The sequence below is a fragment of the Prionailurus viverrinus genome, chromosome A1 (genome assembly GCF_022837055.1).
Source record: "Prionailurus viverrinus isolate Anna chromosome A1, UM_Priviv_1.0, whole genome shotgun sequence".
In the NCBI taxonomy this organism is placed as follows: Eukaryota; Metazoa; Chordata; class Mammalia; order Carnivora; family Felidae; genus Prionailurus; species Prionailurus viverrinus.
Window position 1 is genome coordinate 211974738 of NC_062561.1, and position 25851 is coordinate 212000588.

The 25851-nt window shown below is 39.8% G+C and overlaps 1 protein-coding gene across 1 annotated transcript; it reads left to right on the forward strand.

Annotated features, from left to right (window-relative positions):
* LOC125167661 (UDP-glucuronosyltransferase 3A1-like) lies at positions 1-25851 on the forward strand. The gene is made up of 7 exons (XM_047862100.1): positions 1-271; positions 2504-2605; positions 13147-13255; positions 15283-15814; positions 22418-22649; positions 24116-24335; positions 25452-25851. Exons 1-7 carry the CDS (start codon positions 178-180, stop codon positions 25726-25728), a joined length of 1566 nt encoding a protein of 521 aa, XP_047718056.1. The 5' UTR covers positions 1-177; the 3' UTR covers positions 25729-25851.

Sequence of the window (25851 nt, forward strand, 5' to 3'; positions counted from 1 at the left end):
AAAGAAAACAGACAGAACCCATCCCTCACCTCTTCTCAAGCTTCTACCAGAGCATTTCCTTGGCTGCCAGTGCAAAGCTTGTCCCCAAGGCATACAGGTCGCCGTGAGGGACTCAGAGAAGCAGAGCACAGGGCTCTGGGCACAAGGCTGGAATCTGCAGCTGGTACAGGAGGGAGCATGACAGGCCAGCGGGCGCTGCTGCTAGCTGGCTTTCTTCTGTCTGGGTTCCTGATCCCAGAGGCCGCCAAAATTCTGACTGTATCCTCACTGGGTGAGTGCTGGCAACAGAATCAGACAGAGGCGCATCCCAGATGCTCAATCTAGCCCTGCTTCGTAGGTCATTCTTTGTGGTTTTCCAGAGCTTGTTTGGATCCCAGGATAGAGGAGGGAGAGGTGGAAAGGCAGGGGGTTCACAGAGGGGTCCCCACTGCTGGTGTGGGGAAGCTAGTTCTGGAAAAAGCAATGGTTTTCTTTCCTCTTTTTTACCTCTTCTGGAGGTGTGTCCTATTCTGCATTGCTGGGGCCAGAATTTCGATCCAATGCTGACCTGGAGACCTTGAGCTGCGTACTCCTGGGTGCAGCTGGGATTTTCAGAGGCACACCTTAAAAGTCTGAAGGTGCTGTAGTTACCAATAGAAAGTGGAAGGTGAGGTCACTTTCAGGCTCTTGCAGGCCAAGGAAAGGGACTCCTGGGGGTAGCAGAACAAACGGGGCCTGTTTCACTAATAGGAAACCTGGAAACTGGGCAGAGAAAATCAGTTGGGAACAGGTCTCTCTTTTGCCCTTGCTGCTAGAAGGTTTTGAAGAACAGTGAAACAGTTAATTCTGTGTGAACCCAGTTTTAATGCCTTTACTTTTGCTGCAAAGGGAACAGAAATGGAACAGGAACGTTTATCAGGATAAAGAGGCATCATAAAATGGAGTTCCCCCAAGATATTTTTTTTTGATCCATTCTGACAGGATACGGGGCTCCTGGAGTCACTTTTAGATCCCCAAGAATCTGGGGATCGTGGGCTAGAAGAAACCATTTAGGTCATCTAATTGGGCATCTTCGTTTTATTTCCTGACAGGGAACCTAAGGGTCAGGGAAATGAGGGGCCTTTTGCAAGAGCACACCAGACCTCCCTGATGTCACACACCTGGACTTAACCTACTGTTTCTTACCTCAAACCTGTCCTCTTCCCCAGACTCTATGCTGTACAGTGGGGATTCCTAAAAATAAGTATTGAAAAAACTCTGTTTTCCATTTTAAATCTATTTTTAATGATAGTTAAAGGCAACAGAAAAAAAGAATTGCCCCACCTCTTGAAATTGCATGTCCTCTGGACTCTGAGAGGGGGCAGGTGTGGTTTGGAGGTGTTGGAAACCCTGCCTCTGCCCCAGAATGCACTGGGATCACCATGGTGCTCAGGAATGGCTGCCTGTGCAGGAAGCCTTCTCCCCTGCATCCATTTCTTACAGGGGTTAAAGGTGAGCCAGAGAAGGCATCTAAGGGTGTAGGGTTTGTGCTTTTATGTAATCTGTGTTATATCAGGCAACACAAGTATAGATATAAAAAACTAGAATGATTTCCACAGATATACACCATTACTGTAGTCCTACATTCATCTGTCCTGACCCAATCATCATGAGATCATTGTCTTCCAAACAACCCCCACTTTCCAACATAGGCAAATTCTACTCCTTGACCCATAGATTCAAGCAAAGTGCTCCATGATATTACATGGTTTTAGACATTGGTGTGATAATCTGCACCTCCACAGAGAATCACACTTCTATTTCCTTAGGATCCCAGGATTTTCCTATGTTGGGTGATGTCCCAGTTTTATATACATACAGGATCCTACAGTTCTACCCAAAGGGTCCACAGTTATCCTGAATGCTTTAAATTTGATGTTTAGTAAAATGCAGGACCCAACTGAGGAACATCCTGCCAAACATATTTGAATCTGAAGAATCTTGGCTCTGAGCAGTGGCTCTATCCACTTCTGCTTCTGTGGCTTGGACTGATATCCATGTTCCCATGTTTCTGGCTTCCATGTTAACATAAATTTCCAGACAGAAGGATTCCAGAAATAGCTTTGATTAACTGTCCTTTAGAATCCCATTATTCTCACATACATAGTCTTGTGCCAAAATTTTCCACAAATTTCCTTTCCTAAAGGACACAGTACATCCATAAAGGCAGCCTAAATTGCAGCATGTGCCTAGGATTGGGAACTCCTTTAGGCTTAAGCATAGAGAAGGTCATCTCACTGGCATGGAGATCTTGAAGTGCAAAAAGGAATCTTTCATGTAAGATTGCTACAAATTAAGACTTGGTCAGAAAGAAGGAGGGTATCTGGTCTGGGGTTTACCCAAAATAAAACCAAAGGACTAAAATAACTCATCTTCTACTGACCACCAATTCTCTGCTACCTTATCCTGGATCTCCATTCCCCCACATCAATTTCAGATCCTCTGTTCTCACCTTCACAAAAATAAAATTTTGTATTATTCCTAGGTGGAAGCCATTATCTACTGCTGGACCGGGTATCTCAGATTCTTCAAGATCATGGTCATAATGTCACCATGCTTCTTTATGGAGGAGATTATTTAATCCCAAGTAAGTTTTTTCTGGTAATTATTAAATTTATCTATCCCAGTAAAGGATATACAATGTCTTTTGTTTGTTTGTTTGTTTTGTTTTTTTCAATATATGAAATTTATTGTCAAATAAATTGTTTTGACAATTTGTCAAATTTATTTGACAATAAATCTTTTCCCATTCTGTAGGTTGCCTTTTAGTTTTGTTGGTTGTTTCCTTTGCTGTACAGAAGCTTTTTATCTTCATAAGGTCCCAGTAGTTCATTTTTGCTTTTAATTCCTTTGCCTTTGGGGATGTGTCAAGTAAGAAATTGCTATGGCTGAGGTCAGAGAGGTCTTTTCCTGCTTTCTCCTCTAGGGTTTTGATGGTTTCCTATCTCACATTCAGGTCCTTTATCCATTTTGAGTTTATTTTTGTGAATGGTGTGAGAAAGTGGTCTAGTTTCAATCTTCTGCATGTTGCTGTCCAGTTCTCCCAGCACCATTTGTTAAAGAGACTGTGTTCTTTCCTGCTTTGTCAAAGATGAGTTGGCCATACGTTTGTGGGTCTAGTTCTGGGGTTTCTATTCTATTCCGTTGGTCTATGTGTCTGTTTTTGTGCCAATACCATGCTGTCTTGATGATGACAGCTTTGTAGTAGAGGCTAAAGTCTGGGATTGTGATCCTCCTGCTTTGGTCTTCTTCAAAATTACTTTGGCTATTCGAGGCCTTTTGTGGTTCCATATGAATTTTAAGATTGCTTGTTCTAGTTTTGAGAAGAATGCTCGTGCAATTTTGATTGGGATTGCATTGAATGTGTAGATAGCTTTGGGTAGTATTGACATTTTGACAATATTTATTCTTCCAATCCATGAGCAGGGAATGTCTTTCCATTTCTTTATATCTTCTTCAATTTCCTTCATAAGTTTTCTATAGTTTTCAGCATTCAGATCTTTTACATCTTTGGTTAGATTTATCCCTAGGTATTTTATGCTTCTTGGTGCAATTGTGAATGGGATAAGTTTCTTTATTTGTCTTTCTGTTGCTTCATTGTTAGTGTATAAGAATGCAACTGATTTCTGTACATTGATTTTGTATCCTGCAACTTTGCTGAATTCATGTATCAGTTCCAGCAGACTTTTGGTGGAGTCTATCGGATTTTCCATGTATAATATCATGTCATCTGCAAAAAGTGAAAGCTTGACTTCATCTTTGCCAACTTTGATGCCTTTTATTTCCTTTTGTTGTCTGATTGCTGATGCTAGCACTTCAAAACTATGTTAAACCACAGCGGTGAGAGTGGACATCCCTGTCATGTTCCTGATCTGAGGGAAAAAGCTCTCAGTTTTTCCCCATTGAAGATGATGTTAGCTGTGGGCTTTTCACAAATGGCTTTCATGATCTTTAAGTATGTTCCTTCTATCTCGACTTTCTCGAGGGTTTTTATTAAGAAATGTTGCTGAATTTTGTCAACTGCCTTTCTGCATCAATTGACAGGATCATATGGTTCTTATCTTTACTTTTATTAATGTGATGTATCATGTTGATTGATTTGTGAATGTTGAACCAGCCCTGCATCCCAGGAATGAATCCCACTTGATCATGGTGAATAATTCTTTTTATATGCTGTTGAATTAGATTTGCTAGTATCTTATTGAGAATTTTTGCACCCATATTCATCAGGGATATTGGCCTGTAGTTCTCTTTTTTTACTGGGTCTCTGTCTGGCTTAGGAATCAAAGTAATACTGGCTTCACAGAATGAGTCTGGAAGTTTTCCTTCCCTTTCTATTTTTTGGAATAGCTTGAGAAGGATAGGTATTATCTCTGCTTTAAACGTCTGGTAGAACTCCCCTGGGAAGCCATCTGGTCCTGGACTCTTATTTGTTGGGAGATTTTTGATGACTGATTCAATTTCTTCGCTGGTTATGGGTCTGTTCAAGCTTTTTACTTCCTCCAGACTGAGTTTTGGAAGGGTGTGGGTGTTTAGGAATTTGTCCATTGCTTCCAGGTTGTCCAGTTTGTTGGCATATAGTTTTTCATAGTATTCTCTGATAATTGCTTGTATCTCTGAGGGATTGGTTGTAATAATTCCATTTTCATTCATGATTTTATCTATTTGGGTCGTGTCCCTTTTCTTTTTGAGAAGCCTGGCTAGAGGTTTATCAATTTTGTTTATTTTTTCAAAAAACCAACTCTTGGTTTCGTTGATCTGCTCTACAGTTTTTTTAGATTCTATATTGTTTATTTCTGCTCTGATCTTTATTATTTCTCTTCTTCTGCTGGGTTTAGGCTGTCTTTGCTGTTCTGCTCTATTTCCTTTTGGTGTGCTGTTAGATTTTGTATTTGGGATTTTTCTTGTTTCTTGAGATAGGCCTGGATTGCAATGTATTTTCCTCTCAGGACTGCCTTCGCTGGATCCCTAAGCATCTGAATTGTTGTATTTTCATTTTCGTTTGTTTCCATATATTTTTTAATTTTTTTCTAATTGCCCGGTTGACCCACTCATTCTTTAGTAGGGTGTTCTTTAGCCTCCATGCTTTTGGAGGTTTTCCAGACTTTTTCCTGTGGTTGATTTCAAGCTTCATAGCATTGTGGTCTGAAAGTATGCATAGTATGATTTCAATTCTGGTATACTTATGAAGTATATGAAGGGCTGTTTTGTGACCCAGTATATGATCTATCTTGGAGAATGTTCCATGTGCACTTGAGAAGAAAGTATATTCTGTTGCTTTGGGATGCAGAGTTCTCAATATATCTGTCAAGTCCATCTGATCCAATGCATCATTCAGGGTCCTTGTTTCTTTATTGACTGCGTGTCTAGATGATCTATGCATTTCTGTAAGTGGAGTGTTAAAATCCCCTGCAATTACCACATTTTTATCAATAAGGTTGCTTATGTTTGTGAGTAATTGTTTTATATATTTGGGGGCTCCCGTATTCGGAGCATAGACATTTATAATTGTTAGCTCTTCCTGATAGATAGACCCTGTGATTATTATATAATGCCCTTCTTCATCTCTTGTTACAGCCTTTATTTTTTTTATTTTTTATTTAAAAAAAATTTTTTTTTCAACGTTTATTTATTTTTGGGACAGAGAGAGATAGAGCATGAACGGGGGAGGGGCAGAGAGAGAGGGAGACACAGAATCGGAAACAGGCTCCAGGCTCTGAGCCATCAGCCCACAGCCCGACGCGGGACTCGAACTAACGGACCGCGAGATCGTGACCTGGCTGAAGTCGGACGCTTAACCGACTGCGGCACCCAGGCGCCCCTACAGCCTTTAATTTAAAGTCTAGTTTGTCTGATATAAGTATGGCTACTCCAGCTTTCTTTTGGCTTCCAGTCGCATGATAAATAGTTCTCCATCCCCTCACTCTCAATCTGAAGGTGTCCTCAGGTCTAAAATGAGTCTCTTGTAGACAGCAAATAGATGGGTCTTGTTTTTGTATCCATTCTGATACCCTATGTCTTTTGGTTGGCGCATTTAGTCCATTTACGTTCAGTGTTATTATAGGAAGATATGGGTTTAGAGTCATTGTGATGTCCGTAGGTTTCATGCTTGTAGTGATGTCTCTGGTACTTTGTCTCACAGGATCCCCCTTAGGATCTCTTGTAGGGCTGGTTTAGTGGTGACGAATTCCTTCAGTTTTTGTTTGTTTCGGAAGACCTTTATCTCTCCTTCTATTCTAAATGACAGACTTGCTGGATAAAGGATTCTCGGCTGCATATTTTTTCTGTTCATCACATTGAAGATCTCCTGCCTTTCCTTTCTGGCCTGCCAAGTTTCAGTAGAGAGATCGGTCACGAGTCTTATAGGTCTCCCTTTATATGTTAGAGCACGTTTATCCCTAGCTGCTTTCAGAATTTTCTCTTTATCCTTGTATTTTGCCAGTTTCACTATGATACGTCATGCAGAAGATCGATTCAAGTTACGTCTGAAGGGAGTTCTCTGTGCCTCTTGGATTTCAATGCCTTTTTTCTTCCCCATTTCAGGGAAGTTCTCAGCTATTACTTCTTCAAGTACCCCTTCAGCACCTTTCCCTCTCTCTTCCTCCTCTGGGATACCAATTATGCGTATATTATTTCTTTTTAGGGTATCACTTAGTTCTCTAATTTTCCCCTCATACTCCTGGATTTTTTTATCTCTCTTTTTCTCAGCTTCCTCTTTTTCCATAACTTTATCTTCTAGTTCACCTATTCTCTCCTCTGCCTCTTCAATCTGAGCTGTCGTCATTTCCATTTTGTTTTGCATTTCGTTTAAAGCTTTTTTCAGCTCCTCCTGACTGTTCCTTAGTCCCTTGATCTCTGTAGCAAGAGATTCTCTGCTGTCCTCTATACTGTTTTCAAGCCCAGCGATTAATTTTATGACTATTATTCTAAATTCACTTTCTGTTAATGTTATTTAAATCCTTTTTGATCAGTTCATTAGCTGTTGTTATTTCCTGGAGATTCTTCTAAGGGGAATTCTTCCGTTTGGTCATTTTGGATAGTCCCTGGAGTGGTGCGGACCTGCAGGGCACTTCCTCTGTGCTTTGGTGTATATCTGGAGTTGGTGGGCGGAGCCGCAGTCAGACCTGATGTCTGTCCCCAGCCCACCGCTGGGGCCACAGTCAAACTGGTGTGTGCCCACTCTTCCCCTCTCCTAGGGGCAGGATTCACTGTGGGGTTGTGTGGCCTGTCTGGGCTACTTGCACACTGTCAGGCTTGTGGTGCTGGGATCTGGTGTATTAGCTGGGGTGGGTAGGGAAGGTGCACGGGGGCAGGAGGGGCAGGCTTAGCTTGCTTCTCCTTAGGTAATCCGCTTCAGGAGGGGCCCTGTGGCAGCGGGAGGGAGTCAGACCAGCTGCCGGAGGGGTGGCTCCGCAGAAGCACAGCGTTGGGTATTTGGGTGGAGCAAGCAAGTTCCCTGGCAGGAACTGGTTCCCTTTGGGATTTTGGCTGGGGATGGGCGAGGGAGATGGCGCTGGCGAGCACCTTTGTTCCCCACCAAACAGCTCTGTCATCCCATCCCGGGGCTCAGCAACTCTCCCTCCCTTTGTCCTCCAGCCTTCCCGCTTTCCAAGCAGAGCTGTTAACTTATGACCTCCCAGATGCTAAGTCGCGCTTGCTGTCGGAACACACTCCATCTGGCCCCTCCGCTTTTGCCAGCCAGACTCGGGGGCTCTGCTTGGCCAGCGGTCCGCCCCTCTGCCCCGGCTCCCTCCCGCCAGTCTGTGAAGCGTGCACCGCCTTGCCGCCCTTCCTACCCTCTTCCATGGGCCTCTCGTCTGCGCTTTGCTCCAGAGACTCCGTTCTGCTAGTCTTCTGGTGGTTTCCTGGGTTAGTTAGGCAGGTGTAGGTGGAATCTAAGTGATCAGCAGGACGCATGGTGAGCCCAGCGTCCTCCTACGCCGCCATCTTCCCTGTATTCCCAGTGTTTAGTTTATACTAATTTAATAACATAGAAATATTTTGTTCCTAGTGTTCCTAGATGGCTTTATCCCCAACTCTTTGGTTAGTTGATGTCACAAAATTACATTTTTATACATCATGTGCTCCTAAACATAAATTATTGTTAATTTAAATGCACTAGTATGTTAAATTTTGTAGAAAATTTGAGTGGAGTTACAAATTTCAAATAATGATAGTAGCTTTTAAACAAATAATTTTTTTAATGTTTATTTATTTTTGAGAGAATGAGAGAGAGACAGAGCATGAGCACAGAATCTGAAGCAGGCTCCTGGCTCTGAGCTGTCAGCACAGAGCCCGATGTGGGGCATGAACTCACGAACCATGAGATTATGACCTTGGCCGAAGTCAGATGCTTAACTGACTGAGCCATCCAGATGCCCCTAAACAAATAATTTTTTTAATATACTAGCCTCTTAAATCATATTGAAAACAACAAGGTAGTTAGAGCCATTGTTACAATAACAGTAGCTTTTATAATGCCCATTCTTTTACCTCTTTAAAAATCTTTATTTTTTCATATACCTTTAAGTTACTTTCTGGCGTCCTTTCATTCTTCCCTGAAGAAGTGCCTTGTGCATTACTCCCAGGGCAGTTCTAGTGGTAACAAACACCCTTAGTTTTGTTTATCTGGGATTGTCTTAATTTTCCTTGATCTTTGATGGACAGAGTTGCCTGATGTAAAATTTTTTGTTGACAATTCTTTTTTTTCCCTTTATTTCTTTCTTATTTCTTTTCTTTTCTTTTCTTCTTTTCTTTTCTTTTTTTTTTTTTTTAGCATTTTGAATATATTGGGCCACTGCCTTCTGGTCTCAAACTTTTTTTTTTTTTTGCTTCTAAAATTTTTGATTGGAAATCTATTGATAATCTCACTGACAATCACTTGTATGCGATGAGTCACTTTTCTCTTGCTCCTTTTAATATTTCCTCTTTCTCTTTCTGTATTTTGATATAATGTGTCCTGATGTGGGTGTCTGAGTTCATTTTACTTGGAGTTGGATGAGCTTCCTGGATGTTTATATTAAAATCTTTCACCCAATTGGGAGGTTTTCAGCCACTATTGCTTCATATATTGTCTCTATGCCTTTCTTTCTCTCTTCTCCTGAGCATCCACAGGGCATGTGTTGGACCCTTAGACTGTGTTCCCTTTTCTTAAATTGTTTAACTTTCTGTTCCTCAGACTTGATCATTTCTACTGTCTTCTCTTGAGGTTCACTGATAATGCTTGATGGTTTTTTTGCTTGCTCAATTCTGCCTTTGAATCCCTCTAGTGACATTTTCATTTCATTTATTGTATTTTTCAGTCCTAGAATTTGTTTTTGGTTTCTTTAGATTTCATATTCCTTTATTAAAAAAATTAAAATGTTTATTAATTTATTTTGAGAGAGAAAGAGTGAGCGTGAGCAGGAGAGGGGCAGAGAGAGAGAGGGAGAGAGAGAATCCCAAGCAGGCTCCTTGCTGCTAGCCCAGAGCCTGATGTGGAGCTTGATCTCACAAACCATGAGATCATGACCTGAGCTGAAATGGAAAACTGGATACTTAACTGACTGAGCCACTCAGACACCCCACCTACCTTTCTTTCAATGACATTTTACAAACACTTTTTCCTTGACCTTCTCCATATCTTCCCTTAATTCTGTGAGAAATTTAAGGCAGTTATTTTAAAGACATTGTCTAATACATCTGTCATAAAGTAATTCTTAGGGACAGTTTCTGTTAATCTATAATTTTCTTTGGATGAAGCATTAGTTTCCTGTGTCTTGGTGTGTCTTGTGATTTTTGTTGAAAACTGAACATTTGAATATAACAATGTGTAAATCTGGAGATGAACCTCTCCTCCCTTCTCTTTGCAGATTTTTGTTATTAATTTTGTTTGTTTATTTATGTTTTAAAATTGTTTTATGCTGCTTTTGTGTTGATGATCAAACCAAGGTGTAAATTTCACTGTTCACTGTCTTTTCTGAGCCTTTCCTGGGCATGAATGGACACTTCCAAGATTTCCTGGTATGTGTAGCTGTTTTACAATGTCCCAGCTTTTAATGGTTCCCTTTAAAATGGGTAAATTGAGAAAATGAGGGGGAAAGGAGGACATCAATCTTTTAAGACCCCTGGAAGTCAATTGAGCCAGAGAGGGAAGTGGCTGCAATAATAGAGCATGATGCAGAAACCTTGCTGCCTACTTCTTTGTCTGCATCTCTGTGACCAGAGCAGCAATCAGCAATCAGAGCACAAATACTTGATATTTGGACAAGGTGATTTTTTTGCCCACTCAGGCTCTTGAAACCTGTGTACAAGCTGCTCTATAAACAATGCATACAGCTTCCTGCTGGAGACTGAGGGCTGGGGGATGGGTAGCTGCTACTGTGGAAAAAGCTGAAATTGACTAAAATTATCTGCAATCTACAGTTAAAGACTTCCTCTGGTTGGTGGAAACCATCAATTGGCTGCAGATTTCCCAAATAGTTATTTCAGACAAATTGTGTCAGTGGAATTGTTGTCTACATCAGGAGGTGTGTGTGTGTGTGTGTGTGTGTGTGTGTGTGTGTGTGTATGAATTTTTCACCATTTGCTGTTTTTGAAGTATGTCCAGGAAAGCTCCTTATACTCTCATGCTGGAAATGGAGCCGTAATAGGTGTGTCTTGACAGTGTCAGGGATGGAAAGACCTTCCACTCAACAAGCAATTTGTCCCAGGAATTTAACTGAGGTGCCATGGCTTGTGCTTTCTGTAGGGCAGCAGCACATCCCTCTATGTGAGTTGCTGTGTGCGTGTTTGTGCCTTGACTGAATGGGCTCCAGAAATCTCTGCAAAAGGAGGTTGTCCTCAAAGTACTGTCATACATGTGCTTCTGGAGAAAGTTAAATGTGGTTAAAGATCTTGCCAGCAAAACTAGCGAGTAGGGTTGTTGAGGTAGTCCATGAGAAGCCAAGTTACAAGTTACTTGTACCCTTCAAAGGTGAAGGTGAAGAGACACTAGAGCTGAGAGCTTGTTGAAATAGGAATTAAACAGAATGTATTGCCAAAGCTATGACTGTACAGAATTTATTAGTTTTAGATATAGTCAGTAATTTCAGTAAGATTGGAAATGGAGGCCATAATATGATCACAGTAATCCACTGAGAGGCTCCATTCATTCAGGGTTAAGAATAGTCAAGTTAGGCTATTAAATGGAGAACTAGTGGGGATAATCACTTCTTTGTTAATGGATCCTTTACAAAAAGGGATTTAATCCTTGAAGGCACTCTATTAAAACTCTATTTTGTTGTATTAAAACTTTTAATATGTTGGGCAGATCCAATGAGTTCCCTTTCGTCATGGTGTTAGTACTAAAACATTAATTTTATGACTTCTTATATAGGAGCAACCATAGCTACTGTGAGGTAACAACCAATGGCTGTTATGGCTATGGGATATTTAATCCCAGTAGTTAAGACAGGGCATGCACCACTGTGCTCTATCTAATATTTTCTACCTCCTAACAGTATAGAGGTACTTTGATAAATTTTGGTGAGCTCTCATGATATATCTGTTATTTTCCCCAGTATTGACTAAGACGATAGAAGTTGGTCATTGGGGGGATCTCATCCAATGTTAAAAGTAATGTAGAACCTCTGATGTAAGTCACAAAAGCCAATCTGTGTCCTTGCTCTGTTATAATGTTTTTTAAAGTAATGTTAGTTGCCACATATGTCAAAACTGAGACCTCTGTTTTAATTTCTTTCCTGACTGTCCCACGCTGACATTTCCCATTTTTTGCCATTCCTTTCATTGTCATTATATATACTTTGGGGGAGGGTATCCCTTTTAACCTGCTCATATTTATAACTTCTTCCTCCAAATGTCCTAATTAGCATCACCAAAGCTAAAGGCCTTCCTGCTGGTGATTTTAGAGAACTGAGATTAAGCTGAGTTTGAATTAACCCTTGAATGAACCCCATGAGGGTGTCATCAGTGTTTCCCTATTACTGTGTTAATCAAGGTTTTCTTTGAGCTACAGAGATATCATGAGCAACAGTAGCAAAGGCATTTTCTCGGGTTCTAGAGCACCTTCTCCTTTTACAGGTGTGGAGTTCATCAGATGGCATGGTGCTATCCTCCTCACACCGTTCAGTGGGCTTGTAAACTGGAATCAGTCTTAACTCAGAGCACTGTTTATAATGGGGGCAGTCCTTGAGATGTACAACCATTGGTCATGCGGTTCTACCTAGCCTAGTGTCAATCACACGGTTCATGCTGGAATCCAGAAGCAAAGTGGATTCTGACACAGAAGATAGGTTTGTGTGAGACACATGACCAGGGCCACTCAAAGGCTAAACCCATCCTTTTGTTTCTAAATGCCAATTATGGAAGCCTCTGAGTGGGATGGAGGTGCAGGTTCCCCTCGTGGGGTCTGGCTTGCTTGGCTGAAAATCTTGGTCACACGAGGGAGGTCATGTTGAGGCTTTCTCCTCATTTTTCCAAGATATGTCCCAGAAAATTAAGGAGAAAATGGAGTTTGAAAGCTGTCAACAGTCCAACTTCAAAAATGGTGCCACACTCTTTAGTACACATGAGTTATGGGGGAAATGTCGGAATGGTAAGTAGGACTGCAGGGGACTACTCTTGCTAACTTAGCCTTTGCCATATTTTTGGCTGAATGAAAAACCTTTGCATGTGTCACCTGTAAGTAATAAAAAAATATCTCTTTTTTCCTAAAAAACAAAGGACTGGAGAGCTGGGATAAAATTAAATCTGTATTTAAATACAAAGCGCAGCACTTACTATATGTGCAACCGTGATGAATTATCTGACACTCCATTTATGTTTGTCTTCTCATCTGTAAAATGAAGAATATCTATACCTTTACATGAAAGCTTCAAATAGAACTTTACTTTTATTTAAGTTCTATATCATTCATTCAGTTGAATAAAAGTAATTGAATTATTATAATGTTCTCAATAAATAGTATCAGATCCTATGACTGAAGAAATGAAAAAGCAGGCAGAAAACCGAAAAACCCTCTAAAAGCAAACATGCAGATATATATAAAATTATTAGGATAAAAAAAAACTACGGTATCATGTCAAAATTATCTGCCTTGTTGGACTTAATGATATATTTTATTGGTGTTTTTAAAAATTTTTTATTTAGAAAAGAAGGAAAATGCATACCAAGTTATCAGTTGGCTTCTACCTGAGCATCATGAAAAAGAATTAAAGGAACATTTTGATTCCTATATTGAAGAAGCTTTGCATGGCAGGTAATTTCTTTTATTCTCTGATTGAAAGACTTACCATTTATAAAGTGATGTAAATAAATGGTTGGATGCATAGCTACTTAGAGTAAGTTTAAGAGAAAAGGATGGGTGGATGGATGAGTGGATGGATGGGGAGATCAATGATAGGGGGTAGGGATCGATGGAATAGATGAGTTTTTCACTTCCAATTATTCGGTCTGTGTAGTGTGCCTTTTCCACTGAAATCATGAATGTATTTCTATATAGTCAGGGATCGTTCCTTCTGGATCTTCCTGGCAGCCCTTCACCTACAATGTTTGTGTATATACTCTCCACAACACAGAAGGCAGGATAAACAACATAATTTCTGATTGTTGGTAGGCATATCAAAGCCACCATTGTATACTTATTTCTTCTCTCATCATGTAAACTCAAGAATGGAAACAGTTTTTCCTACTTTGAGCCATTGTCTTTGAACTCATTTAAAAACCCAAATGCCTTGATGACACACATTGTGACATTAGCCTGAAAATTTTCATGATTATCTGGGATGTATAGAAAGTTCTTTACCTTTGACAGAAGAGGGAAAAGACACATATTCATGCCTTCCTTGGTGAATTATAGTGGCCTAACTCCACCTTTCCCTTTTTCCTTAAAAATTTTATTCAGTCATCAAGGTGGTCCTAAAATCTGGCTTTTGCCATAAAGCCTTTCTGCTTACCTAAACCAGAAGACCAAATTCTTCATCCAGAAGAGCTGTGTTCTAAAATACTCCCTTGAAGCATTGTATATATCATCTTGTGTTGTTATTCATGATTTTTTTTATTATGTCTTGTCTCTTCTTCCCCACTTCATTTCTTTGAAGACATGTTGCACCCACTTATTAAATATGGTGCAGCATACTGAGCACAGTACCTTCCTGTATTTTAATAGATTAACTTAATTTCAAATATGATGAATGCTGTTCTTTTGAGGAATTTGTAGTTCATTTCTTGAATTTATCCACACTATGTAGCAGTCATTCATTATGTAAAATCATTTAAAAATAGGGGCGCCTGGGTGGCGCAGTCGGTTAAGCGTCCCACTTCAGCCAGGTCACGATCTCGCGGTCCGTGAGTTCGAGCCCCGCGTCAGGCTCTGGGCTGATGGCTCGGAGCCTGGAGCCTGTTTCCAATTCTGTGTCTCCCTCTCTCTCTGCCCCTCCCCTGTTCATACTCTGCCTCTCTCTGTCCCAAAAATAAATAAAAAACGTTGAAAAAAAATTAAAAAACATCATTTAAAAATAGAGAATAATTTCAGTAATCATCTGTTGTCACTTGAAGTTTACAGTGCACGTGGACAACTGCATATTACTAATGAGCTCTCACCTGTGGGCTTACAGTGGGCTGACATGGTGTAGTATTAAGTTCTTTCACTACTCCAGGAAAGATGAAATGGAAAGGGTAATAATAAGCTTGTTTGTTTTAACTTGTTTATTTCATAGGCTAGAAAAATATAAATCTCATGTTCAGTTTAGAATTGGGATTCTAATATTAGCATCATAAAGTTCCTTGTGTGAGGCAATCTCTCAAATGCAGACTCTACAAAATTTAAAGAACAAAAAAGGGCTATATTATCAATATTGACAGACTCTGCTGCCAAGTTACTTCCACAGTTAGGCTGGGAAACAAGATAGTCACTCATGAACTGTCAGTATACAGATGAAAGTTAAAGAGAGCATCACAGAATGTGTCAAGTAGACATGGAACTCTGATGTCTGCTACAGTCAGAGATGGCTGCCAAATTGGAAGGATCTTGAATTGATGTGGATGTGATTGGCTAGAGAAAGTAGAGGGAAAAAAGTGAGAACGTTTTAGGAAGCAGAAACACATGGAGCAGAGTGACCAGAGCAGATTATTCATTGGACACCGGTAAAATAGATGGGCTGCTGCCAGGTATGGTCTTACTTACCTGGGATATTTTCTGTGAGCTAAAGTTTCTCCTAAGTGTTGTGAAATTAACTCTTCAGTGAATATTTGTCTTTTTTTTTTTTTTTTTTTTTTTTTACACAGGGAAGCATTTGGCACCTTTGTAAAGTTAATGGAACAATTGGGGATTCAATGCAGTGATTTGCTAAGGAGAAGTGATATCATGGATTCTTTAAAAAATGAGAACTTTGACCTGGTATTTGTTGAAGCATTTGACTTCTGTTCTTTCCTCATTGCTGAGAAGCTTGTGAAGCCATTTGTGTCAATTCTTCCCTCCCCATTTGGCAGTGTGGACCTTGGGCTACCAAACCCGGTGTCTTATGTTCCGGTGTTCCATTCCTTGCTAACCGACCACATGGACTTCTGGGGCAGAGTGAGGAATTTTCTGATGTTCTTGGATTTCTTCTTAAGGCAATGGCGAATCCAGTCTACATTTGACAACACCATCAAGGAACATTTCCCAGAAGACTCTAGACCAGTTTTGTCTCATCTTCTAAAGAAAGCAGAGCTATGGTTTGTTAACTCTGACTTTGCCCTTGAATTTGCTAGGCCCCTGCTTCCCAACACTGTGTATATTGGAGGCTTAATGGTCAGACCTGTTAAACCAGTACCACAAGTAAGTAAAACCTTAGCATTCAATAGGGACTTCATGCAAAGCTCTTCAGTAAACATAGAGTTGGTGGCTCCCTTGCCAGTGGGAACTGGGACTGAAGTAGGATGGGACAAGCAAAACACCTAGAATACACACGTTTACTTTTATTTCTACTTTTTTTTTTTTTACATACTTACTTTTATGTCTCTAGTCTATTTTATTGTATTCTATTCTATTTTAAATTTTATTTTATATTGGTAAAAACACTTAATATGAGACCTACCCTCTTATCAAATTTTTGAAAATACATTATGAATTATTAAGTGTAGGTACCATGTGCCTCAGATCTGCAGATCTTATTGATCTTATTTAACATTATAACCCTTCCTCCATTGAATAGGAACTATCTGTTCTACTTTTCCTCCAACCCTTGAAAACCAATTTCCACTTTTTATTCTATAAATATGACTATTGTAGATGCTTCCTATAAGTGAAATCTTACAATACATGCTCTTCTGTGCCTGGCTTATGTCACTTAACATAATGGCCTCAAGGTTCATGTTTTCATATATTGCAAAATTTCATTCTTTTCTTTTAATTTTAAGTTTATATACTTACTTGAGAGAGAGGGCATGAGCCCTTTCACTATGTTGATGGTGTCCTTTGATACACAAAATTTTTCTTTTGGTGCAATCCAATGCAGTTATTTTTTATTTTGTTGCCTGTGCTGTTGGTGTCTTTTATGAGAAATCACTACCCAATACAATTATATGAAGATTTCTTTCTCTATTTTCTTTTAAGAGTCATATGTGTATAGCTCAGATTTTTAGGTCTGTCATCCATTTTAAGTTGATTTACCATATGGTATAATGTAATGGTTGACTTTCAGTTTTTTGTATGTGGATATCCAGTTTTCCAATATCGCTTGCTGAAAAGACTGTCTTTTACCTAATGAATGGTCTGGAACCTTTGTCAAAAGTTATTTGACCAAATATACCTGGGGTATTTCTGGACTTTCTATTTTATCTTATTGATCTACATATCTATCTTTTTTGTCATACTACACTATTTTGATTACTGTAGCTTTGTAGTAACTCTGGTATCAGGGAATGTGGGACCTCCAACCCTGTTCTTTTTTCCACATTGTTTTGGGTACTCATTGTTTTTGAAATTCCACATCAGCTTATGATAGGTTACTATTTCTGCCAGAAGCAAGTGATGTTCACTATTGATAGAGAGGCATGGTACCTGTGGATCACCTTGGGAAGTACTGGCATCTTTAAAGTATTAAGTCTTCTAATCCATGAAGCCTGTAATTTGTTTCCATTTATTTGTGTCTTCTTAATTTCCTTCAGCAGTGGCTTACAGTTTTCAACATAGTTCAATATAGTTACCTCCTTGGTTAAGTTTATTCCTAACTATTTTTTTATTCTTTGGATTGTATTGTGAATGAAATTGTTTTTCCAATCTCCTTCCTGAAATGGTCATTATTAATGTAATGCAATGGATATTCTGAGCTGATTTTATTTCTTGCTACTTTCCTAAATTTCTTTACTAGTCATGACAAATTTTTTTGTATGTGTGAGAGAGGAAACTTAGGATTGTCTGCATATTATATCTTGTTATGTGCCATTATTTCTTGGTGCAATCCTTCTATTCTTTCCTCTTTCATTCCCTTGAGAACTCCATAAGGCATATATTAATCTACACAAAGGGGTCCTGTGAGTCCCTCACACTCTATTCATTTTTTTGCCCTTTCTACTTTTTTCTCTTTAGACTTGACATTTTAGATGTCCTGTCTTCAAGTGTACTAAGTCTTTCTTCTGTCTATTTTGATCTGCATTGAACTACCCTAGTGAATTTTTCAATTCAGTGATTGTATTTTTTGTTTTGATTTTTTTTTTTGCTTTTTCTGAAAAATAATTTCTGTCTCTTCTTGCTATTATTCTCTATTTGTTCATATATTGTCTTCCCGATTTCCTTTAGACCTTTGTCCACTTTTTTTTAGCTCTTTGTGCATATTTGGTCAATTTAAAAGTCTTTGTTTAGTAAATCCAATGTCTGTTTCTTCAAAGAGGGTTCCTGGAGATTTATTTCATTCCTTTAAATGACACATTTTGGCTTTTAGTCTCTCTCGTTTTTAAATATGTCTTGTGATCTTTTGTAGAAAGTTGTGGGCATTTGTAAACCCAGTCACCTCTAGTTGTGTTTGCAGGCTGCCATAGAACACCTTCACTAGTTAGTGGGGAATGTTTAATACTTTGGATAAGCCAGGGAAGACAACTTAAAGTCTTCTTAGGTATTTTCTGAGCATTTTTCCTGTCTGGACCTTTGTGTATGCATTCATTCATCTGATTCTTCCTGTATACTTGGCCAATTTTAATGTCTTAAGTTCCCAAAGAGTCTTACCCAGATTCTGTTCAGGGACATAGGTGTTTTGTTTCTCTTGCCCCAAGATTCTAAATTCTGCAGTATCCCTGCAGGTTTTACATGACATTGTGCCCTCTATTGCCTTGCAAGACTCCCACCAACCTGATATCTGAGCTATATTGCCATTTCCAGTCAGAGCTCTGAGCCTGGTGAGATCTTAACTTGTCACCTGGGAGCCTACAGAGTGGCTACAATGTTGCAAATTATTTCATTTCTTCTCCTCTTACAGAAGGCAGGGCTACCACTGCTGCCTCTGGACCATGGCATGCCACTTCAGGAAGAGTGTGGGGCCAGAAGAGTAAAATTGCCATGGAAATTATAACCATTCTGAGTGTGCTTATTTTTTTCTTCTTGAATGGGCATCTGTTTGGTTTCTGTATATCACTGACTATTTTCCCAAGTCGTATAAAATTATCTGAGTGAGTCTTTAACCTTTTTTGTCCTTTTGTTTTTTCTGTGGGGAGCTGGGAGTACTCAGCTTCTTGTTATGATGTTGTACTCTGCCTTTGCCAATTTTAAATTATAGATTTACACTGATCTTATAAATGTCAAGTGACAACAAAGCTGGTTTTTACTGGTCCTTTGGGATGATAGTTTTTATAGTGTTGTGCTTGATGAAGTTAAGAAGGGCCAGAATGGTACAATGAGGTAAGCTGGAGACAGTCAACAAACGCACAGGAAGGAAGAAACAAATGTTTTGAAGAGTTGACAAAAGATATGAAACTAATATTTAGGGTATTAAGTCAAAAACTTCTTTAAAAAAATTTTTTTAATGTTTATTTTTGAGAGACAAAGAGAGACAGAACATGAGTAGGGGAGGAGCAGAGAGAGATGGAGACACAGAATCAGAAGCAGACTCCAGACTATGAGCTGTCAGCACAGAGCCCAATGCGGGGCTCAAACCCACAAGCCATGAGAAGATGACCTAAGCCAAAGTTGGGTGCCCAATCAACTGAGCCACCTGGGCGCCCCAAGACCATGAACTTCTTTAAGAATCATCCAAGGTGGCTATGTGCTAATTAAAATCAGACAAAATAGACTGATGTCAAACCTTTTACAGGATATAAAAGGTATTTTATAACATGTCTAATGTAACAAAATCAATCAGCATAATGCAACACATCTATAGAATGAAGAGGATTAAAAAAAAAAGCTAATCATTTCAAGAGATGCAGAAAAAATATTTGACAAAACTAATGTCCTTTCATGATAACAACAGTCACAAAGCTAGGAGTAAAGAGGTATTTTTTGAACACAATAAAGAGTATTTATGGAACACTGACAGCTTTAACATCATACTCTATGGGATAGACTGAAATCCTGCTGCCTCAGATCGGTAGTCTAAGATGCCCGCTTACATCACCGCTATTCAAATATGCCCTACACAAAGCAAGTAGGCAAGAAAAAGAAATAAAAGGCATCCAAATTGGAATGGACAATGTAGAAATGGTTTGATATTCATATGACATAATCTTGTATATAGAAAATCCCAATGAATTCATACAACTTGTGTTTTCATACACTGGCTATGAACAATCTGAAAATGAAACTAAGCAAATTATTCTATTTACAACAACACCTAATTAAACTGAGGAGGCGAGAGACACATACACTGGACACTACAAATTTGCTGAAAGAAATTAAAGAAGACTTAAATAAATGGAAAGACATCTCAAGACCATGAATTGTGATACTTAATATTGTTAAGAGAGCAATACTACTCAAAGTGATCTACAAGTTTTATCTAAGCCTTTTCAACATTTGAGTGGCCTTATTATTACTTTTTTTTCTTTTTTGCAGAAATGGAAAAGCCAGTCTTCATCTCACATTGAAATGTAATGGAATGCAAATAGCCAAATCAACATGGAAAAACAGTGTTCGATGGCACACATCTGTGACCAATTTATTTGTGACAAGGGTGCCAAGAGCAATCAATGGAGAGAACAGTCTCTTCAGCAAATGGTGCTGAAACCACTGGATATTCATTCCCATGAAAGAGAATATATTCCACGCCTTCCTCACACCATATACGAAAATCAACTCAAAATGGATCAATGGCCTAAATAAAGAGCTAAAAGCCAAAAAGTTCTTAGAAGAAAAGAAAGGGCTAAATTGCATGGACTTGGACTTGGCAATGAATTTGTAGATGTGACATTGAAAGAATGAATACCAAAAGAAAAAAATAGGTAAATTCGATTTCATCAGAATTAAAAGCTTCTCTGGAAGCTTTTAATTAAAGGGGACATTTTATAGAAAATGAAAGGACAACCTCACAGGTACCAGGAAAGTGTACTCTCTTACTGCTTTTCATCCTCATCTTGGAGGTCCTAAAGAAGTAGTAGGAGAAAGAAAAAGGAATAGCAATCATGTAGATTAGGCAGGAAGAGTTAAAACTGTTCTTGCTCACAGATGACATGATGGTCTATTTAAAAAATCTGAAAGGTCAAGAAAAATATTTCTGGAACTAGCAAGCAAGTATAGTAACATCAAAACATACAAGTTTAATATAAAAAATCCATCTTTTTCTTATATATCAGCAATGAACAGGAGGATGTGAAATTAAAACCACTCTACTATTTACATTTCACCACTAAATATGAAATCTTGGGAATAATTACTAACAAAACATGTACAAGATTTATATGGAGAAAACTACAAAATGCTGATGGAAGAAATCAAAGAGCTAAATAAATGGAGAGATACTCCATATTTATGGGTAGGAAGACTCAATATTGCTAAGTGTAAGTTATCTCCAATTGGATCTATAGATTCCGTGCAATCTTACTGAAAATCACAGCAAATTATCAATTGTGATATTGATAAGCTGATGCTCAGATTTGCATGGAGAGGCCAAAACACTGAAGGGCCAACACAATGTTGAAGATGAAGAACTAAGTTGGAAAACTGCCATTAGTCATCTCCATGACTTATGAAATGGCTAAAGTAATCAAGAAAGTGTGCTATAAGCAAAAGAACAAATAGATCAATGTAATAGAAGAGAGTACACATAGACCCACACAAATGTAGCCAAATGATCTTTGACAAAGCTTTAAGAAATACCACGAGAAGAAGATAGTCTTTCCAATGATTGGACACAGATCCTATGTCTTCAAAAAAAATTAACACAAAGTAGGTCACAGACCTGAATATAAAATGCAAAAGTATGAAATTCATATGAAGTGACATAGGAAAAAACAGACGACCTTGTGGTTGGTGATTACTTTTTACATATAAAACCCAAGTCATGTTCTGTGATAGAGTTGAGAAGTGGGCCAAATTGATTTTAAAAATTTCTGTTCTGCAACATACCTGTTGTGGAATAAAAGGAGGAGACTCAGACCAAGAGTAAATATTTGCATAGGTATACCTGATAAAGACTATTATTCAAAATGTAATACACGCAAATATACAACCATATATACAAATATACAAAGAACTCTTAAAACTCATAATAACAATAAAAAAATCAATTAAAATTTTTTAAATGGGCCAAACACCTTACCAGAACTCTCAACAATGAAGACAACAGATGGCTCATAAGCATATGAAGGAGACAAATGACAGATATTTCCCCAGCATCTACCTCAGCCTCCAGAATGCCTACTGCCCCCTACTTGTCCAGGACAGCAACTGGCACTCACCTAGGCAATAGCACCTCTGGTCTATCATTGGAACACTCCTAAACGCCGTATCTGCACAGACAAGGATGAGGGATGAGGATGACCCTGCTTCTGGGGCCATGTTCTTAACAAAAAAAAAGAAGTTTCAACGACCTCTGCCTTCCTCTTCTTAAAACATTGTAATATGGATATTCTGAATCTAGATATTGGTGCTGAAGTATGTGTTAAGTGTCCTATGTGCATTGTGGACTATTGTGATACTGGCTGGACTCCTAAGACTCTCTTCATATCCATTTGTGATTATTGAAAGTATTTGTACGGTATGGAGTGTCCTGAGGTCTCAGAAAAATGACCTCAAGGCCACTGGACACAATGGATATAAGCACACTGTAGAGTGCACTGAGCTGTCCTCAGGCCTATAAGTACAGTTTCAAGACCGTGAGCTCTAGGTACTGACAGGATGGTGCATTCTGTTAATAGTTGACTTTCACTTTATGAAATGATTTTATAAACATTTCACATCTAGGTTTTCATGAACAACTTTGTTCACATCCTTTCCTTTCTTACCTCTCTCCAGGAATTTGAGAATTTCATCAGCAAGTTTGGAGACTCTGGTTTTGTCCTTGTGGCCATGGGCTCCATGGTGGGCACCTATCAGTCCCAGGAAGTTCTCATGGAGATGAACAGTGCCTTTGCTCGTCTCTCCCAAGGGGTGATATGGAACTGTAAGCCTTCTAAGTGGCCCAAAGACGTCAAATTGGCAGCAAATGTGAAAATCGTGGACTGGCTTCCTCAGAATGACCTCTTAGGTAAGGACTGACCAGATCTATTTCTCTTTTTCTATTTATGTCTCTTTAGGGCTCCACGGGGCAACTCCATCACCATGATAAGGGACGGTTGGTTGCTAAAGTAATGTTTAGAGGACAGGAATGGAGCAGTCAACTGGAGTCCCTGGGAAATCAGGATATACAGCCAAAATGGTTAAAAGTGCCATGTTTGCTTCTTCCTTTCTATTCTAGTCCTGCTATTTTCAGTCAGAAGTGATATTTTTGTCAGGTTATTTTAACCCTAACATATTTGCACTGAAGAAAGTTGTCCAAGTCCAACAAGAGACAGTTTGTGGACTTTGAGAACACACATAAGGGGTCTTCTTGCCATTGCTTTTCCTGGGCCCTTGAGAACCTGTTAGGCCACATGCCATTACAGACACCCTCCGCTTCCACATACACACATATTAGCACATTCTCCTATGCTACAAAAGGTATAGTCATACTTTAAAAAAATTGATGTTGATGGTGTCTGAAGGGTGTGCCAAAATATCTGACTGTCAAGGTGAGTAACCTGTCAGCCAGTCATTTGGTCCATAAAATTGTCTGGTAACAGTTCCTTACACCCCAAGGTTTTCTTTGTCCTTGTGCCAGTTTTTTGAGCATGCTAGCTGCCACCACAACTGAATACCTCAGAGGTTCACCCCAAGATTATTCACCCCAAGGCTCACAAACATATTGGGAACTTAAGATAGAGTGTTATGCATTTTTTTTTTTCACAAGGCATGGACTAAAAAGGATTCTGATTTTCAAGGAAACGCCAATCGATTCTGATGCACATCCCTGTTGAGAGGCACTGTTTGAGATGAACTCTTCATTATCAACACTTGTTTTGGTTTTCTCTAAAAAAGAGTAGAGTAGCACACGGGAACTGGAAATACTGAGATGGGTGGTCCATCATGCCCTACTTTAGAGGATTTCTTATTAAATTGAGGAGAAAGCACATAGAGTGTATGTTTGAGGAATGCCAGGTGAGATGTGATGACAATGAAAGTATTAAGGCTTCAATAAGAGGAAAATAATGGGCAGTGAAGGACAGAGGGTGAGACGTGGAGAGTGAGCGACAGAAAAGAGACAGAAGGAGACACAAAGAGAGCAGACATAAGAAAAGCAAAGAGAGAAACAGGGTAGAGAGAAGAATGGATGGATGGATAGGTAGATGGATAGTTGGGAGGAGGAATATGCCTTGCTTAACACTGTTCTCTGCAGCTTTCCCTTGGCTCTGAGTCTTAGATGGATTGACTTAGAGGAATCTCTGTGCACAGACAAGGCCAGAATCTTCTATCTTGGAATATGCACCCTTGAGTATGTTCAAAGCTGGACCAGTAAATCCATTTTCTCCACCATGCCTTGAAATCCCTTGGTATTTTCCTTTGCTCTGATGCTTTCCCTGGTGTTCTGAGAGTTTTCATGCTGAAATATTCTGCTCTGTTCCTGATTTACAACAGCTCACCCACGCATCCGTCTTTTTGTCACCCATGGTGGGTTGAATAGCATAATGGAGGCCATCCAACATGGTGTGCCCATCGTGGGGATTCCAGTCCTTGGAGACCATCCTGAAAACATGGTCCGAGTAGAAGCCAAGAAGTTTGGTGTCTCTATCCAGTTAAAGCAGATCAAGGCAGAGACATTGGCTCTGAAGATGAAGGAAGTCATAGAAGACAAGAGGTATGCAGCTCTCTGAACTTGTCATTGAGACTGAAAGAAGATATGAAATACGATGAGTACTGTGTGGCACTCTTTTGCAAAAAGGCAAAACTTTAGGGACAGACAATGATATGCGTATGATACTAATACCTGATCTGTTTCCTCTGAGAGTAAGACTAGGCATTTAGGTTAGATGCTGCGAACAATTTTCTACCATAAGTATTGCAAAGACTCTGACCTATTTACACTGGGTCTCAGAGAGGTGTTATATTTTGATGCTGCTTATAGTAGAATTTCACTGAGGCAGGAGGTCTCCTTTTTGTCCCCCAATATGCCACACTGTTTCTCCAGCCTCAGGCCCTTTGTCAGTGCGGCTCCCTAGAACATCCTTCCTTCTCCTCTCAGGACTGGTTCCTTCATGACCATTGGGCTCATCTTCAATGTCCTCCCCTCAGAGAGGGTCTTTGATAGTCCTAAATGCACTGCTCTCTCACCCACTTTAGTCATAATTTGTTTTTATTTTCAACACTTCTCAGGATAGGTAACTACCCCATTTCTTTCTGTTTTTATTTATTGTGCATCCCTCACACTGGAAAGTAGAGATTAAGCCTCCCTGGATGGCCAAGTGTGTCTCTTGTTTTCCCCTGAGCTCACCGGGCCTAGCACAGGGCCTGCCACAAAGTAGGTTGAGATGAATTTCTGTTAAGTGATTTGGTAGAAGGACCCATGATGTCTTAGGTAAATCCCCATCCAGCACAATGATCTGATAATGAGGACGGGTGGAATATCTTATTAGCATCTTCAGGACATCTACCCTGAGTCAGCGGTATGTTACATCACATATATTCTTACGTGCTTTTTCCTTTAGTGTACCATAAGCCTCCTGGGAAGAGACTTTTCCTTACAGCTTAATCACTGTTTTATAGTTTAGCACTTTGGGCACTAGGCATGGATCTTTGCATAAGGGACTAGTTTGAACTTCTCAATGTGACCCTGCTAGTGTGGCAAGACCAGGCCAACATTTTTCCTTGAAACTGAGTTTTCTGTGCATGTGGAGGAACGAGTGTGTGTGAGATTCAAGGTTTCTAAGACTTCTACGACCACAGAGGTAATGCCTACCTCTGTGTCTGCCAACAGGTACAAGTCAGCAGCGGTGGCCGCCAGCATCATCAGGCGCTCCCACCCCCTGACCCCTGCCCAGAGGCTGGTGGGCTGGACCGACCACATCCTCCAGACAGGGGGTGCGGCCCACCTCAAGCCCCATGCCCTGCAGCAGCCGTGGCATGAGCAATACCTGCTGGATGTCTTCTTGTTCCTGCTGGTGGTCACCCTGGGCACCCTGTGGCTCTGCGGGAAGCTGCTGGGCATGGTGGCCAGGTGGTTGTGTGGGGCCAGGAAGCTGAAGAAGGCCTGATGGGGGTGTATCCTTGATGGGTATTTGAGAAGCCACTGGTTCTACAAAGTCTCCAACCACACAGGACACCCCTACTGTTGCTCGTATTCCACCTGATGGTGGCACATAAATTGCTCTTCACTT

Excerpts from the sequence above, each read along its gene's own strand:
- LOC125167661 (XM_047862100.1), top strand. The coding sequence starts at position 178 with ATGACAGGCCAGCGGGCGCTGCTGCTAGCTGGCTTTCTTCTGTCTGGG. Across the intron at positions 2,606-13,146 it reads AGGAGATTATTTAATCCCAA|AAAAGAAGGAAAATGCATAC; the intron begins GTAAGTTTTTTC and ends TTTTTTATTTAG. Across the intron at positions 15,815-22,417 it reads CTGTTAAACCAGTACCACAA|GAATTTGAGAATTTCATCAG; the intron begins GTAAGTAAAACC and ends ACCTCTCTCCAG.